The following is a 15,581-nucleotide window of genomic DNA, read 5'->3' on the forward strand; positions in this document are numbered from 1 at the left end:
TAGTTTTTGAGTAAACAGTGGGATTGATGATCTCTGCTCTTTTCAAAGGTGTGAGACATTTTATAGCCCCGGTCACACTCTGGGCAGGAACACATTATAATCAATGTAGCAGATATGCTTCATATCAGTGAGGATGGTTCATTGCTGGAACTGAAAGGGTTAATAAGATCAAGAAGCTGGGGCCAAAGTCCATGATTTTCTGTCCATTAGTTTTGCAAACTAATGGAAAGTCAGAGCTGCAGGTCTGTGATTTTCCAACCTGTGCTTCCTGAGTGCACCAGGAGTTCCCCATCATGGAATCAGGCTTCATTGGCTGGTCCCAGGCTACCTGTAACCCACATTAAACTTGCACTAAGTTAGCTGTATTGGATTTATTTAACTGAATATTGGATAATGTTCTACTAAGTTTGACTGGAGCCGCAAAATTGAATTGAAGGAGCATTGAAGATAGGTAGAAATGTATCTTAGCTTTCGTTCTTAAAACAATGTCTATCAGCATTTGATAGCCAACAAAGTATTCTGTTGATTCACATTTAATCCTGGTATTTTTGCTTATGTTTTAAAGAGAATATTAACTTGCATATTTCTTTTAAAATGATATTTAATGCTTTGATACATGTCGCCAATTGTTCTTCCTGATTGAATCAGTGGTCGTCAAGCTTTCTAAGTCCTTCTCTAACTCTTAGAATTGTGGATGTCGGAGGACAGAAGTCTGAAAGGAGGAAATGGATCCACTGTTTTGAGAACGTTATATCAGTTATATTCCTGGCATCTCTCAGTGAATATGATCAAGTCCTAGAAGAGAGTGAGAATGAGGTAAGACTGATGAGAATCCTTTGACATTGGGAGTTCCTTCGTAAAGTCAACTGATCATAGACCTCCACTTCCCTATTGAGCTGTTAGGAATTAACATTGTTTGTAGTTCTAGTTGCCACTTAATATTTAGCTGTCTCACCTGTTTTTTTTTTTAACCCAGCCAGCTGAAGCAACTAGATGTTGAATGGCAGCTAGATGTTAAGTCACAGCAAACAATACCAAACACATCAACATGGTGTGTTTCAAATTCAAACAGTGTCAATTGGTGTCTGTCTTCTAATTACTACTGATTTATAATTTGTTGGCTTCCTATTTATATCATGCACATGCTCCTGCTAAAACGGATGCAGTTTCTGATTATGAGCTGAGATCAGCATGACCATATCTACCATGAGATTTTTATATCTTGCACACTTTTTATGCTACTGAAGTTGCAATGCATGGGGCATACTCTCCACTTGCCTGCCAGCTGCAATAACACTCAAGAAGTTTGACAACATCTAGGACACTCACTCCATCACTGGTGCATCATGGCTGCAGTGTGTGCTATCCACAAAATATGCTGCAGCATCTCACCGGGACTTATACAGCAACACCTCCCTACCCCACAACCTCCACCCCATAGAAGCACAAGGGCAGCAAGTGCGTGGGAATACCAGGTTACACACTGACTGACTTGGACAAATATCACCCGTTCCTTTGTTGTCTCTGGGTCAGAATTCTGGAACTTCTAATGTAACAGCACTGTGCACCACATGGACTACAGCAGTTCAAGAGGAACGTTCAGCACCACCTTCTCGAGAGCAACTAAACGTTGGCCTTGCTAATAATGCCCATATCCCGAGAATGCACTTTTAAACATAACTGTGGTGGCAGATAACAATGGGATTAAAGTATCATTCATAGGTCAATAAGCTATTCAATTTTTTATTTTATTCATTCACGGGATGTGGGCTTCGCTGGCTGTGTCAGCATTTATTGTCCATCACTAGTTGCTCTTGAGAAGGTGGTGGTGAGCTGCCTTCTTGAAACACTGCAGGCCATGTGGTGTAGGTACACCCACAGTACTGTTAGGGAGGGAGTTTCAGGATTTTGACCCAGCAACAGTGAAGGAACGGCGATATATTTCCAAGTCAGGATGGTGAGTGGCTTGGAGGGGAACTTCCAGGTGGTGGTGTTCCCATCTACCTGTCTGCCTTTGTCCTTCTAGATGGTAATGGTCATGGCTTTGGAAGGTGCTGTCGAAGGAGCCTTGGTTAATTCCTGCAATTCATCTTGTAGATGGTACACACTGCTGTTATTGTGCATCGGTGGTGGAGGGAGTGAATGTTTGGGGATGTGGTGCCAATCAAGAAGGCTGCAATAGCTACAACAGAAGTAGCAGATAAATATTTACAAGGGCTGTAAAAGATAGGCAGAGAGCTGGAACACTCTAAATGCAAAGGGGAAAAAAAAAAGCAAAAAAAACTTAAGTATTAGTTATGAAGGGGGCTGCTTAGCTCCATGGCCGGATGGTTAGCGTGTGGTTCAGAATAATACCAACGCTGCAGGGTTCAACCAACATTTTATTGAATTAATAAACACTTCAAAAAAACCTCATCTCGCCCGTGGATGAGGTTCCATGAAAAATGCGAAGGCCGCCTGGGCTCTTCGCCTGCCCCCTCCCCCCCCCCCCGCAACCTTAAGATTGGACGGGCAGCCCTGACAAGTATTTTGATTAGTTAATTAATGGCCTTAACAGGCCTTTGACAGTTCGGTGGGCACGCAGCCAACTCCGGTGCGCGCCTGCCGAACTGAAGATCGGAATGACGCACGGTGATGCCGGGACGCGCGCCCAACGTCACCATGCGTCATTTTAAGTGTTGGCATGCAGGGCCCACCCCTGCACACCACACAGAGGATTCTGGCCACAGAGTGGATGGAATGAACAACGCCTCCAGTGGCTAGAGGGTGTAACTATGGCAGAGCAGGTTCACAGGGGCAGTTTCCATTCTGAATGTGGGCATAGGAACTTACATCAACGAGCACTTCCTTTTTATTGTAAGATTTATCTTAATATATTACAGATGATATGCAGTTTTCTGACAGCCTCAGAATGGCGATTTATCAAATGAATAATAGCGTCACCACATTAAAAATGTTTCAAATTTATTGCAACTTATATGCATATTGACAGGAAAAATCAAAGCTTAATAAATAAAAATAAAAAGATAAATCAACACAGGATAAATGCAAAATTTAAATTTGAAAGAATTGTCAAAATTTATAAGCTGTGCTTTTTTTGTTGCAGAATCGAATGAAGGAAAGCCTTGGTCTCTTTCATTTTATTTTGAAGTCCAACTATTTTGAGAATTCATCCATTATTCTTTTCTTGAATAAAAAGGATATTTTAGAGGAGAAGGTTCTTAACTCACATTTAGTGGACTATTTTCATGAATTTGATGGTAAGTAGAAAACATAGCTCCTTGACCTTGCTCTTTCTCCCATTCCTTGTATGGGTGCTCGCAGTTTAATTGCTGCTCTTTTACTGAAATAAGTCTAAATTTGTGCTTATCAAGGTGAAGGATGTTTGTTCTAAGGAATGGAACTTTTTTGTTTCAGGAACTCAAATGTCAGCCCAAGTCAAGTAAACCACAATTGAACTAAAGGTCCCGCTGTTGTGTCTCAATATTGTGTCTCAATAATGTGTCTCAGTGTCTTAAATCTTAAACCTTTGATTTATTGCCTCTTTTTCTGAATGCTATAAATAAGAAAGGCCAATGAAAGTTTGGGGCAGTTTTATTTCCTTGGCTCAGGTGTGTAAACAATGGATTGGCTTTATAATATCTGCTTGGTGTGCACATACACATTGGATGATATGACTTGATTTGTATTGTTCTTCCTCTGCCAGTTCCTGTACCTCGTGATGACAGGAAGGTTTTGTTTTAAAGACAGGGAGTCCAGAAGACCTGAAATAAAAACAGAAAATGCTGGAAAAACCCAGCAGGTCTGGCAGCATCGGTCATACGGACTCGAAACGTTTCTCTCTCCACAGATGCAGCCAGACTTGCTGAGTTTTTCCAGCATTTTCTATTTTTATTTCAGATTTCCAGCATCTGCAGTATTTTTGCTTTTATTTTAGTCCAGAAGACCTGCTGGTTCACTGGGTTTCAGATTTCCTGGGAAATGTGCTGTTCCAGGCTTGAGGGGCCAAATGTCCTAATCTCGTTGTTATGTTCCAATAGAAGCAACATGTTTATGGGCACAGATGTCATTATGTACATGAACGACCATTGTGCCTATGGTGACACCATGGATGTCACATCACAGTGCCAGTACCTCATGTGTGCGCATCAGTGCAAACTGGTGAATGACCAGTCTCCCCAGGGTCTATCAGATGGGACATTAAACCAAGATGGATGCGAAGGATCCTATGTCACTACATGAAAGAAGAACAGGGAAGTTATCCATGTCATCCTGACCATTGTTAACCCCTCAATCAAGCTCACAAAAAAATAACAGATTATCTGGTTATTATCTCCTCGCTGTTTGTGGGAATTTACTGAGCACATATTAGCTGCAGTATATCACAGCTGTGACTATGGCTTCAAAAGTGCTTCACTGGCTGTCTTTGAGACGCCCAGTGGCCATGAAAAGAACCATATAAATGCGAAGCTTCCTTTCTTTCCTTCTTTCTTTGTCTTCAGGTGCTAAAAGAAATGCTGAGGATGCCATGAACTTTATCCTAAAGATGTATCAGAGGCAAGTTGAAGATGGAAGAAGAATTTACTGGCACTTCACCTGTGCCACGGACACGGATAATATCCGCAAGGTCTACACGGATGTCAGGGACACGGTCTTGTTTGGGATCATACAGGACCTGAATCTATTGTAGAAAGACATTAGGAAACCCCAGCACACAATGCACTGAGTGTTGTGCCCTTGGCAAAGCTGGTGAGTTTGACCTTCCCTATGTGGTATGGCTGTGTTAGGGGGGAATTAAATATATATATATATATATATATATATATATATAAAACAAAAAGAACACAGTAAGAATTTGCTGAACCTACTTAAAATCTCCAGGCAGCCATCGATGCTAAACATATTAACAGTTGAGGATAACCAGGTGGACATTGCACACAAGGAGGCTTTAAGTCTTTGTATGATTTACACAGAAGTCAAGAGATGAGCTAATGTCCAGTAACAGAGAGGACAGCCTCTGTCAGGCAGGACAATTCAAGTGGTGCAATGATGCAGTGAAGCCTTGAGAGTTAGACTGGAGATAAAACAATGGCATAAAGTTAGATTAAGAATGCTCCACCCTCAGACAAGTGGAGGACAAATGGTTTTAGCTTAGATATGGGAAGATGAACAATGGACAAAGAGGGGGCTTGGATGAAACACAGTCTTGAGTTGTAAGAACCAAAGTCTTTGTGTACGTGTTTTAATTTTGATTGGATAATGTAAGTATGTAGAATAATTGGTTAGCAAAATCACATGTTTATGTACTCAATAGGATAGAGATAATGGTGTGTCAGTTATCGATTGGATGTATTCAAATGTATTATGATAAGAAAAAGTACAAAAGTAATGAAATGTAATCAGTTTGGAAGCTGGGTCTTCATTCTTAGGAATGATTGTGGCTCCCTTTGAATATGCTTGAATAAAACCGGTTAAAAGGAAGCCTGAGTCTTTGTGGTCGTTGCGGGAGCGGAGAATATAACTTCGCTTCAGCTGAGAACATAAACTTCCTTAAAAACTATTTCGACACTACTATCAATGACACAGGTTTCTTCAACCTCTCCGTTGTTGCATCACAGTTTTGAAAAGTACTTATCACCAAGACAAAACCTTTCTGGAAATATTTCCTCAATAACATTATTAGGGAGCTGCACACAGCTCCCTGGAAATGCTGGGAATTAGCAAAGCTTTAACAAAAGATCAACCAGGGAGGGATGGTCAAATAATGAAGAACTATAATGTAGCTTCAGGAGGTTGTTCATTCGTCGTGATGTTCTGAAATTTGCTTTTAAAAGCTGGGCTGCTTCATTACTTTTCATATTCAGGAAGGTGCTTTTTCAGAATTACTGATTGATCCCAGAATCAGAGGTAGAGTGGCAGTAATTGGAGGGGACGCCATTATCTTACTACTGAGAGCGACGGGGAACATCAGGAGCAGAGAACGTCACTCACAGTTTGCAGGTAGAGAGCTTGTGATTTTATGGTTTTATGATTTTATGCTGGTTCCCTGTTATACCTTCGGAAAACTCCCCCTCCCCCCCACCAAATACTGCATTGATCAAAAACCCTTCAGCCCAGAGGAGGTGAATGGATTGGCTCAATCACACAGTCTGCTTCTTCTGCTCTGGAGCTGTGTGCATATCCTAGAGTTGCCAACCCTTGCTTGGACATATTCCTGTAGGTTTCATCACATGATGCCAATCACCCTGCCCCACACTCCTGCCATTGACCATCCGACACATTCATTCTGGCGATGCCGCACCTTCCCACCAATTGGAAAGCAAACATTCTCCATTACCTGATTGGGTGATTCTTCATTGTGGTCAAACAGCTTTGTTTCTCATCTCCAACATTTTTAGAACTAATAAAAGTTTTCAAAGGAAATGAAAAACATTTTTTTTTAAAATGCCCTCGAGATCTTTCCCCCATGTTGCTTGCTGCAGTCTCCTGGGTATCAACCTTTAATTCCTGGAAACACCAGGGCAATTCTGATTTTTGGCAATCCTATCTTGTACAATTAAATTCTCAAACGTCATCTCAAAACATCTTAAATATGTCAACGCTGGCTTCTTGGCCAATGAAAGACGCCAGCTCTTGAGGTGGTTTAAAATCTTCAGCTGGCCTTGTTTTCCATTCTTCTGGCCCATGTTGCCAGCTCACCCTTCAGTTTGAGGCTGTTATAAAACAATGCAGGTAAGAGGCGATCAATCAGTGAGGGGAGACTGCGGCCTGAGTGGGATAGAGACCGAGTGAGTATAAGAACATAAGCCGTAGGAGCAGAAGTAGGCCACTTGGCCCATCGAGTCTGCTCCGCCATTCAATGAGATCATGGTTGATCTGTTGATCCTCAACTCCACTTTCCTGCCTTTTCCCCATAACCCTTGATTCCCTTACTGATTAAAAATCTGTCTCAGCCTTGAATATACTTAATGACCCAGCCTCTACAGCCCTGTGCGGTAAAGAATTTCACAGGTTCATCACCTTCTGAGAGAAGAAATTCCACATCTCTGTCTTAAATGGGCGACCCCTTACTCTGAGACTATGTCCTCTGGTCTTAGACTCTCCCACAAGGGGAAACAGCCTCTCAGCACCTACCATGTCAAGCCCCGTAAGAATCTTACATGTTTCAATAAGGTCGCCTCTTATTCTTCTAAATTACAATGAGTACAGGCCCAACCTATTCAACCGCTCCTCATAACAAAATCCCTCCATACTCGATCAACCTAGTGAACCTTCTCTGGACTGCCTTCAATGCCAGTATATCTTTCCTTAGATAAGGGGACCAAAAATGTTCACAGTATTCTAGGTGTGGTCTAACTAGTGCCTTGTATAGTTTTAGCAAGACTTCCCTACTTTTATACTCCATACCCTTTGAAATAAAGGCCAACATTCCATTTGCCTTCCCTATTACTTGCTGAACTAGTATGTTAGCCCTTTGTAATTCATGCATGAAGACACCCAAATCCCTCAGTGCTGCAGCTTTCTGCAGTCTTTCTCCATTTAAATAATATTCAGCTCCTCTATTCTTCCTGCCAAAGTGCATAACCTCACATTTTCCCACATTATATTCCATCTGCCAAGTTTTTGCCCACTCACTTAACCTGTCTATATCCCTCTGTAGACTCTTTGTGTCATCCTCACCACTTGCCTTACCACCTATTTTTGTGTCACCTGCAAACTTGGCGAGAGTGTGACTGTGAATGAGGCAAGTAAGGGGACTCAGAGGGCAGGATCGCAAGAAGCCTCAGCCTTTACCATTGTCCAACAGGTTTGAGGTTTTTTCAGCTTGTTTGGATGAGAGCAGGGGCTGCAGGGTGACTGAGCTAACTGACTATGCCACTGTGGTACAGGAAGCCATTCAAGTTGGGGGAGCAAAAAGGGAATGTAGTGGTAGTAGGGGAGAGTATAGTCAGAGGGATTGACATTGTTCTCTGCAGCAAAGAGCGTGAGACCAGACGGCTGCGTTGCCTGCCTGGTACCAGGGTGCGGGACATCTTCTCGGGGCTGGAGAGAAACTTGCAGTGGGAGGGGGAGGATCCAGTCATCATGCTCCATGTAGGTATCAATGACCTAGGCAGGACAAAGAAGGAGGTTCTGCATAGTCAGTATGAGGACCTAGGGACCAAATTAAGAAACAGACCTCAAAAGGTCATAATCTCTAGATTACTACCTGAGCCACGTGCAAATTGGCATAGGACAAATCAGATTAGGGAGATGAATGTGTGGTTGAAAGACTGGTGTGGGAGAAGTGGGTTCCAGTTTGTGGGGCACTAGCACCAGTACCATTGGAATGGCCTACACCTGAACTGTGCTGGGACTGGTATTCTTTCGAGCCACATAACTAGGGATGTAGAGAGAGTTTAAAACTAAATAGGGGGTGCAAGGGATCAAATTTGGGAAAATATGGTAAATCAACGAGCAGAGACAAGACAAAAGAGAAAGGTATTATTGTGGGAAATGAAAAACAGACCATGACAGGAAGGGAAAGAGAGTACAAATCTAACAGTAAATCAACAGATCAGACTAGAGGTTATAAAAAGAATAAAAGGATAAAACTAAAAGCTCTGTATCTGAATGCACGGAGCATTCAAAACAAAACAGATGAACTGTGAGCGCACATAGAAATAAATAACAATGATTTGATAGCCATTATGGAGACAAGGCCCTCAGGAGGACATGGATTGGGACCTGAATATTGAAGGGCACAGGATATTTAGGAAGGACGGGAAGCAAGAAAAGGTGGAGGTGTAGCGCTGTTAATGATGGTATTAGCACAATAGAAAGGGATAACCTAAGTTCAGGAAACCAGGATATGGAAACGGCTTGAGTAGAGATGAGAAATGGCAAAGGCAAGAAGTTGCTTGTGGGAGTTATGTACAGGCCCCCTAACAGTAAGCACATGGTAGGGTTGAGCATAAAGGATGAAATAATGGGAGCTTGTCAGAAAGGCACTGCGATAATCATGGGAGATTTTAATTTACATATAGACTGGAAAAGTCAGATGGGCAAAAGTATCTTAGATGAGAAGTACATTGAATGTTTTTGCGATTGTTTCTTACAAAGTATGTTCTGGAGCCAACCAGGCAGGAGGCTATACAAGACCTGGTATTGTGCAATGAGTTGGGGGTAATTAATGATCTCATAGTGAAGGAGCCTCTAGGTAGCTGCGACCATAATATGATTGAATTTTACATTCAGTTTGAGGGAGAGAGGAGTGGGTCTGAGGCTAAGCTTTTAAAATTAATTAAGGGCAGTTATGAAGGCATGAAAGCTGTGCTGGCTAAAGTGAATTAGAAAATTAGGTCAAGGGATAGATCAATAAATATTAGCCACTGCACCTCTAAAGAGATATTTCAGAATGCACAGAATAGATACATTCCAACGAGTAAGAAAAAGACCAAGGGACAGACACACCATCCATAGTTAACTAGAAAGGTTAAAGAAAGTATCAAACTTAAAGAAAAAGCATATAATTGTGCAAAGACAGGTGACAAATTAGAAGATTGGGCAGAACATAAGGAACAGCAAAGAATGACTAAAAGATTAATAAGGAGGGAAAAATTAGAGTATGAGAGAAAGCTAGCCAGAAATATAAAAACAGATAGTAAGAGTTTTTCTAAATGTTTTAAAAAAGAGAAGAGTTAACAAAGTGGCCATTGATCCTATAGAAAGTGACTATGGAGAATTGATAATGGAAAACAAGGAGGTGACAGATGAATTGGACAGATATTTTCCATCAGTTTTCACTATAAAGGATCCAAGGAATATCATAGAAGCAGCTATAAACCAGGAATTGGAAGTGAGGAAGGAAGTCAGGAAAATTAGTCACCAGAGAAATGGTACTGAGTAAATTGTTGGGGCTGGGGGTAGACAAATGCCTGGATCCTGATTGTCTCCAAACAAGGGTCTTAAAGAAGATAGTTAATGCATTGGTTTTAATTTTCCAAAACTCCCTAGATTCAGGGAAGGTCCCATTTGATTGGAAGATAGCAAATGTAACCCCATTGTTCAAAAAGGGAGGGAGACAGAAAGTGGGAAACTACAGGCCAGTTAACATCTGTTGTAGGGAAAATGTTAGAAGCTATTATTAAAGTTATAGCAGGGCACTTGGATAAGTTCAGTCATCCGGCAGAGTCAACATTGTTTTGTGAAAAGGAAATCATGTTTAACCAACTTATTGGAGTTCTTTGAGGAAGTAACATGTGCTGTGGATAAAGGGGAACAGATGAATGTGCTGTACTTAAATTTGCAGAAGGCACTTGATAAAGTGCCACATCAAAGGTTATTGCAGAAAATAAAAGCTCATGGTGTAGGGGGTAATATATTGGCCTGGATAGAAGATTGGCTAGCTAACAGGAAGGAGAGAGTAGGTGACTTGACTGAAACATATAAGGCCCTGAGGGGTCTTGACAGGGTTGATGTGGAGAGGATGTTTCCTCTTGTGGAAAAATCTAGAACTAGGGGTCACTGTTTAAAAATCAGGCTGTCGCCCGTTTAAAACACAGATGAGGCAATTTTTTTTCACTCAGAAGATTGTGAGTCTTTGGATCTCTCTTCCTGAAAAGGTGGTGGAAGCAGAGTCTGTGAACATACTTAAGGCAGAGGTGGACAGATTCTTGGTAAGTAAGGGGAGTGATAGGTTATTGGGGGTAGATGGGATGCAGATTTCGGGTTACTATCAGATCAGCCATGATCCCATTAAATGGCAGAGCAGGCTCGAAGGGCCTGGCCTTTGTTCGTATGTAGGTCTTACTTCATTACCAATGTTCCACCTCTGCCACCTGCTCCTTGAAGTGTTGACCCCTTATTGAGCTATGGTTCTATTTGCGCTAACTGCTCTTGAACTGCCTCAACCAGGTTGTTCATTTGTCAACCTTGACAGCCAACGTTTGCAGACCATTTGACCACAGAGGCATCACAAGCCTGCCAGGTCCCATCCTTACCTGATTATCCATGCAGTCGTACTTCCAGTAGAAAAATCAGTGAACAGTGATTCGGAGCAAGAAACAATGCAGGTCTTCATTTCCTTAGCACAGGGACATTGAAAATTGGATGGTTATTATATCAGTCAGCCAATCTGCAATGTCAGCTTTAAATGTGGATGGCAAGTTATGAATCTATCCGGTCCCCATGTGATGATATATTTAGACTGTAGTGTGCTGTAGAACATTTTCGAAATGATTTTAAAAAACCTGACCTATTAACTTCACTATATTGAAGGCACAATATAAATGCAAGTTGTTGCAATTAACAACTGGTAGAGGAATAACATAAAGGAATTTAACATGAAGTGATCCTGACTAAAGTGATGAGCAAAAATATCGATGCTACTGAATCCCCCTCCATCTTGTATCACCCAGCAAGTTGCTGGTACGCTAAAAGTGTACCTGATTGGTTGCTGTTCTTTTTAAAATTTTTTGAAACTTTTATAACCGATTGAGAGAGTCTCAGGCCAGCAGATAATGTATTTATTGTGACACAGACTCAGCATGGGAAAGCCTGGATTGTGAAATGGTCCCAAACCCCTCATCATGAGGTCTGGCTCCTTTAATCGAGTCTGTACCATCTACAATAGAATTTTAAGCAGCTCGTCTTGTAGTGGAACACAGAAAAAGTTTGGTGCATGTAAAAATTTGATGGTGTACACTGTAGTAATGTCATACATCTGTAAATAATAACCTATGCATTACATAAATATGGTTAAATAAATAACATTGTGAAATTTGCTTTTGTATGTATTTTCCTCACAGCATTCATTGATTAAAATGCATTTCTATGCAACGCAAGAATCGTGTCTTTCAAAAATTCTATTGTCTGAGAATCATTGATTTTTAGACCATATAATAATTGGAGACCAGGATTACTTGTTAAAAATAGGATGAAGAATGCTGTGATATATTTAAGAGAACCCACATTTAAAAAAGAAAATTAAGCTCTGGTAGTTCACAAATATTTTATAAATTATTTTAACTCACTCTTTCCCAGGCCATCAAAACTGCGGAAGCTATTACTTCCCTCAGTCCTCCCTTCCTCGTTCAATTTTTGGACATTTAAAACCCAACTTTGGGGTGACCTAATCGCTAGTTCCTCATTTACTTATTTCCTACTCTTCTTATCCTTGATAATATTCTGCATTTAGAAACTATATTCTTTCACCTAGGTTTCACAGTAAAAGATAAATCGGCCTGGGAAATCCAGTCGACCACAGTTAAACTTTAAATGAGGAATAAGGGTATGGCATGTAGCTTCATTATAATATTTAAAGTGCCAACCACCTTGGAATGTGAATCCGAAAACAAGTTCAAACAAGAATCTTTATCTTGGCAAGACTTAATTATGATCCTGGAAACCTAAATACACTTCATTGATTTGTTCTTTAGGCTCAACATTTAGGACAGAAAGTCTTGGTGACATTAGCTGGTACTTCCTGCCCCATATAATGCATTGCATTTCACTGAAATGATGCACGGTGACGGCTGCATTCAAGGTTGAATGTTATTTGAAGCAGGTGTTGGTTGACATTAAAACCTGGATCAGTCAAAACCTCCTGCAGCTAAATCTGGCCAAAACTGAAGCCATCTTCTACAGCTCTTTCATACAACTACCACTTTTGACTTCATCAACTTCGCAGGCTATCAGGCTAACACACACACACACACACACACACACAGTCTTGGTATACTGCTTGACTGTGGGTTCAGCTTCACCCTTGCTCTCCATGTTCAAGTTGGTTTCCTTCACCTCTGTATAGCTTGCCTTCCTTTGCCCACCTCTCTACCCTCTGCCGATGCAGCCCTTGTCTATACCTTTATTACTTCAAAGATTGTCTTCTCCAGTGCTTTGTCTGCTGGCCTTGCTCACCACAAACTATAACTGATCCAAAACATTGCAGTCTGTGTCCTCGCTTGCACCAAGGATCCATGTCCATGAGCCCCATCCTCACCAAACTCCACTGGCAAACCAATTCAAAAAAATGATTCCTTCCTTCACCTCAAAATCCCATCATGGCCTGACCATAACTTACCTCAACAATTTTCTATAGCCCTACATCCCTGCACACAAACAAGCACATCCCTAATTCCAACCTATTCCGTGTTACCTCCGCCTCAACATCATTAACTGCTCCTTCAGTGACGATGTCTCAGTGGCATTATGACCATTTCTCCCCTAGACCATTTCTCTCTGCCATCGAAAGTATCCTTAAGGCTCTTCTCTTTGACCATCCTTACACTTCCCGTCCTCCTTTTCTCCTCTGTAGCTTGATGTCTACTCTTTGCCCATTGTCCTGGAAACATCTTTGAGACATTTTCTTGCACGTGAGAAGTGATACAGAAATATAAATTCCTGTTGATAATTTGACAGATAAATTATGCAGGAATTTGCTCAGGTAATCGAGGGTCATTCTTAACAGAAAAATATTTAACGTCTCGAGACACATATACTGGTCAGAGGAAATTGCATGTGTCAGATAGGGCTCCAGTGCACAACTGAGTTATCGCATTTTTGCTCCACTCTTTTGGCCTGTATTCTTCGTGACCTGCTGACTCTCGAATTTACAACCCAAAACAAAATTGCCAGTCATTTAAAGATTAATTTCTGATCAGATAAAATGTCTCTTCAAACGAGCCATAGACTGGCCGACTGGTGAGCTTTTTCTAAACTTGGCCACAGTGGGTTGATAAATGCTAATTTTGTAAATTTAACTGCAGCTTGTTCTAAGCTGCAGTAAAGTTCAGGCTTTTCTTTATTCTAGATTGGAGCCGTTTTCAGCTGTCTGCATTAGTTCAGCTGAGCTCTCTGCCCACTCTCCAAGGATTTCAGGGCATCATGTCATACTGCCTTGACCTCAACATCCATTAACTCACTAAAACATGCATCACGTAACATAGCAAACACCCAGAAATAAACGGAAAGCTGTAATTTGATGAACTGTTAAGTTTAAGGTCTTGTAATTTTCAATGCCATCTGCGGTAATCTGAGGTGTAATACACCTTTAAGAGAATTTGAGCCGAGTGACCATGTGACTGTAAGACTCAATAGCTGTGTAGTGTGGGCTACCATGTTAATGTTAGTCTAGAGTAGGATCAGGTTGGGGATGCACTCATCATATTAGTGCTCTGTTGTCTACGTAAATAAATAGCATGCACATCATTTTATACCAGTCTCTGCATCCACAGTATATTGTACTCAACTCACCTGCTGACAGTTAAGCATTAAATTGGTTCACGATCAAAATGACCCCATAGTAAAACATAACACCAGCAGAACCCAATTTAATCATTTTTCTTACTCGTTCCTGGCATGTGAGCATCACTGGCTAGGCCAGCATTTATTGCCCATCCCTAATTCCTTGTTCACAGGGCATTTAAGAATCAACTACATTGCTGTGGGCCTGGAGTCACATGTAGGCCAGACCAGACCAGGTAAGGGTGGCAGATTTCCTTCCCTAAGGACATTAGTGAACCCGATGGGTTTTGATGACAATCGACAATGGTTTCATGGTCATTATTAGACTTTTAATTCCAGATTTTTGGATTTGAACCTGGGTCCCCAGACCATTACCCTGGGTCTCTGGAACGTTAGTCCAGTGACAATACCACTATGCCACCACCTCCCCAATTTTAATTAGACAACCGTGTTTGACAAGCAGGGCCAGTGCAAGAGTATTTGGCGCCCTAGACGAACTTTACGCCTGGCAGACCACAGCTCGAAATTAACTTTCACGCAGGGAGATGGTGGCATTGCCACAGACTGTTTCCACTGGCAGGAGGATGGTAATCAGAGGACATTACTTTAAGTAAATCTGCTAAAGAACCAGATGGAAGATTAGGAGAACTTTTTTTGCTTCCCCTCACAAAGTGAGTCATGATTATCTGAAATACACTGCTGAGCGGGGTGGTGGGGATTAGATAAATACTTGAAAGGAGAAGAAAATTATGGGTGTATGGGGAAAGGGCAGGGGAATGGGACTTGTTCAAATAGCCTGGACAGGCATGATGGACTGAATGGCCTCATTTTCTGCAGTATAATTCTATCATCCTATATCCCTAGCTACCTAATCTCATCCACAAGCAAATTACTGCAGATGCTGGAAATCTGAAATAAAAATGGAAAACGCTGGAAATACTCAGGCCTTGTAGCATCTTCGGAGGGTAAAAACAGAGTTAATGTTTCAGGTCATGACCTCCTGAAACGTTACCTCTGGTTTTCTGTCCACAGATGCTGCCGGGACTGTTGAGTATCTCCTGCATTTTGCCCATCTATTCTCATTTCATATTCCTCCTCTTTCAACATTAATTATTGTTTTCCTTTATCTAATTCTCTCTCAAATGTTATAAGTGACTCGGGCTTAGTAGCCACCCGTAATAAAACATTTCAGGCTTAAAAATAATTGAGTCTGCAATCCTGGCAGCTACAGTGGCATAGTTTGCACCGATGAGCAGCACCATCGATCTCATTGGAGTATGCAGATTGTGGGACAATTGCCCCACTTAACCAGTGGCAGTGTGCAATCCTACCACTACGGGGGAAACACCTGGAAG

At 41.5% G+C, this 15,581-nt stretch overlaps 1 protein-coding gene across 4 annotated transcripts in view; it reads left to right on the forward strand.

Annotated features, from left to right (window-relative positions):
* Positions 1–15,581, forward strand: part of LOC121286949 (guanine nucleotide-binding protein subunit alpha-11-like) — a 55,655-nt gene that overhangs the window by 25,666 nt on the left and 14,408 nt on the right. For 2 of the 4 annotated variants that reach the window (XR_005945123.1, XR_005945122.1), the window contains exons 5-7: positions 687–816; positions 3,107–3,260; positions 4,503–4,749. Coding sequence is in view for 1 of the 4 variants with exons in the window: in XM_041204283.1 (XP_041060217.1) it covers positions 687–816; positions 3,107–3,260; positions 4,503–4,690 (472 nt within the window). In the remaining 3 variants the exon portion in view is untranslated. Of the gene's footprint in view, positions 1–686; positions 817–3,106; positions 3,261–4,502; positions 5,357–5,864; positions 6,001–15,581 lie in introns of those variants that run through there. The other 2 variants (XR_005945121.1, XM_041204283.1) reach the window with 2 other exon arrangements.

The sequence above is a fragment of the Carcharodon carcharias genome, chromosome 14, assembly GCF_017639515.1.
Source record: "Carcharodon carcharias isolate sCarCar2 chromosome 14, sCarCar2.pri, whole genome shotgun sequence".
Lineage (NCBI taxonomy): Eukaryota > Metazoa > Chordata > Chondrichthyes > Lamniformes > Lamnidae > Carcharodon > Carcharodon carcharias.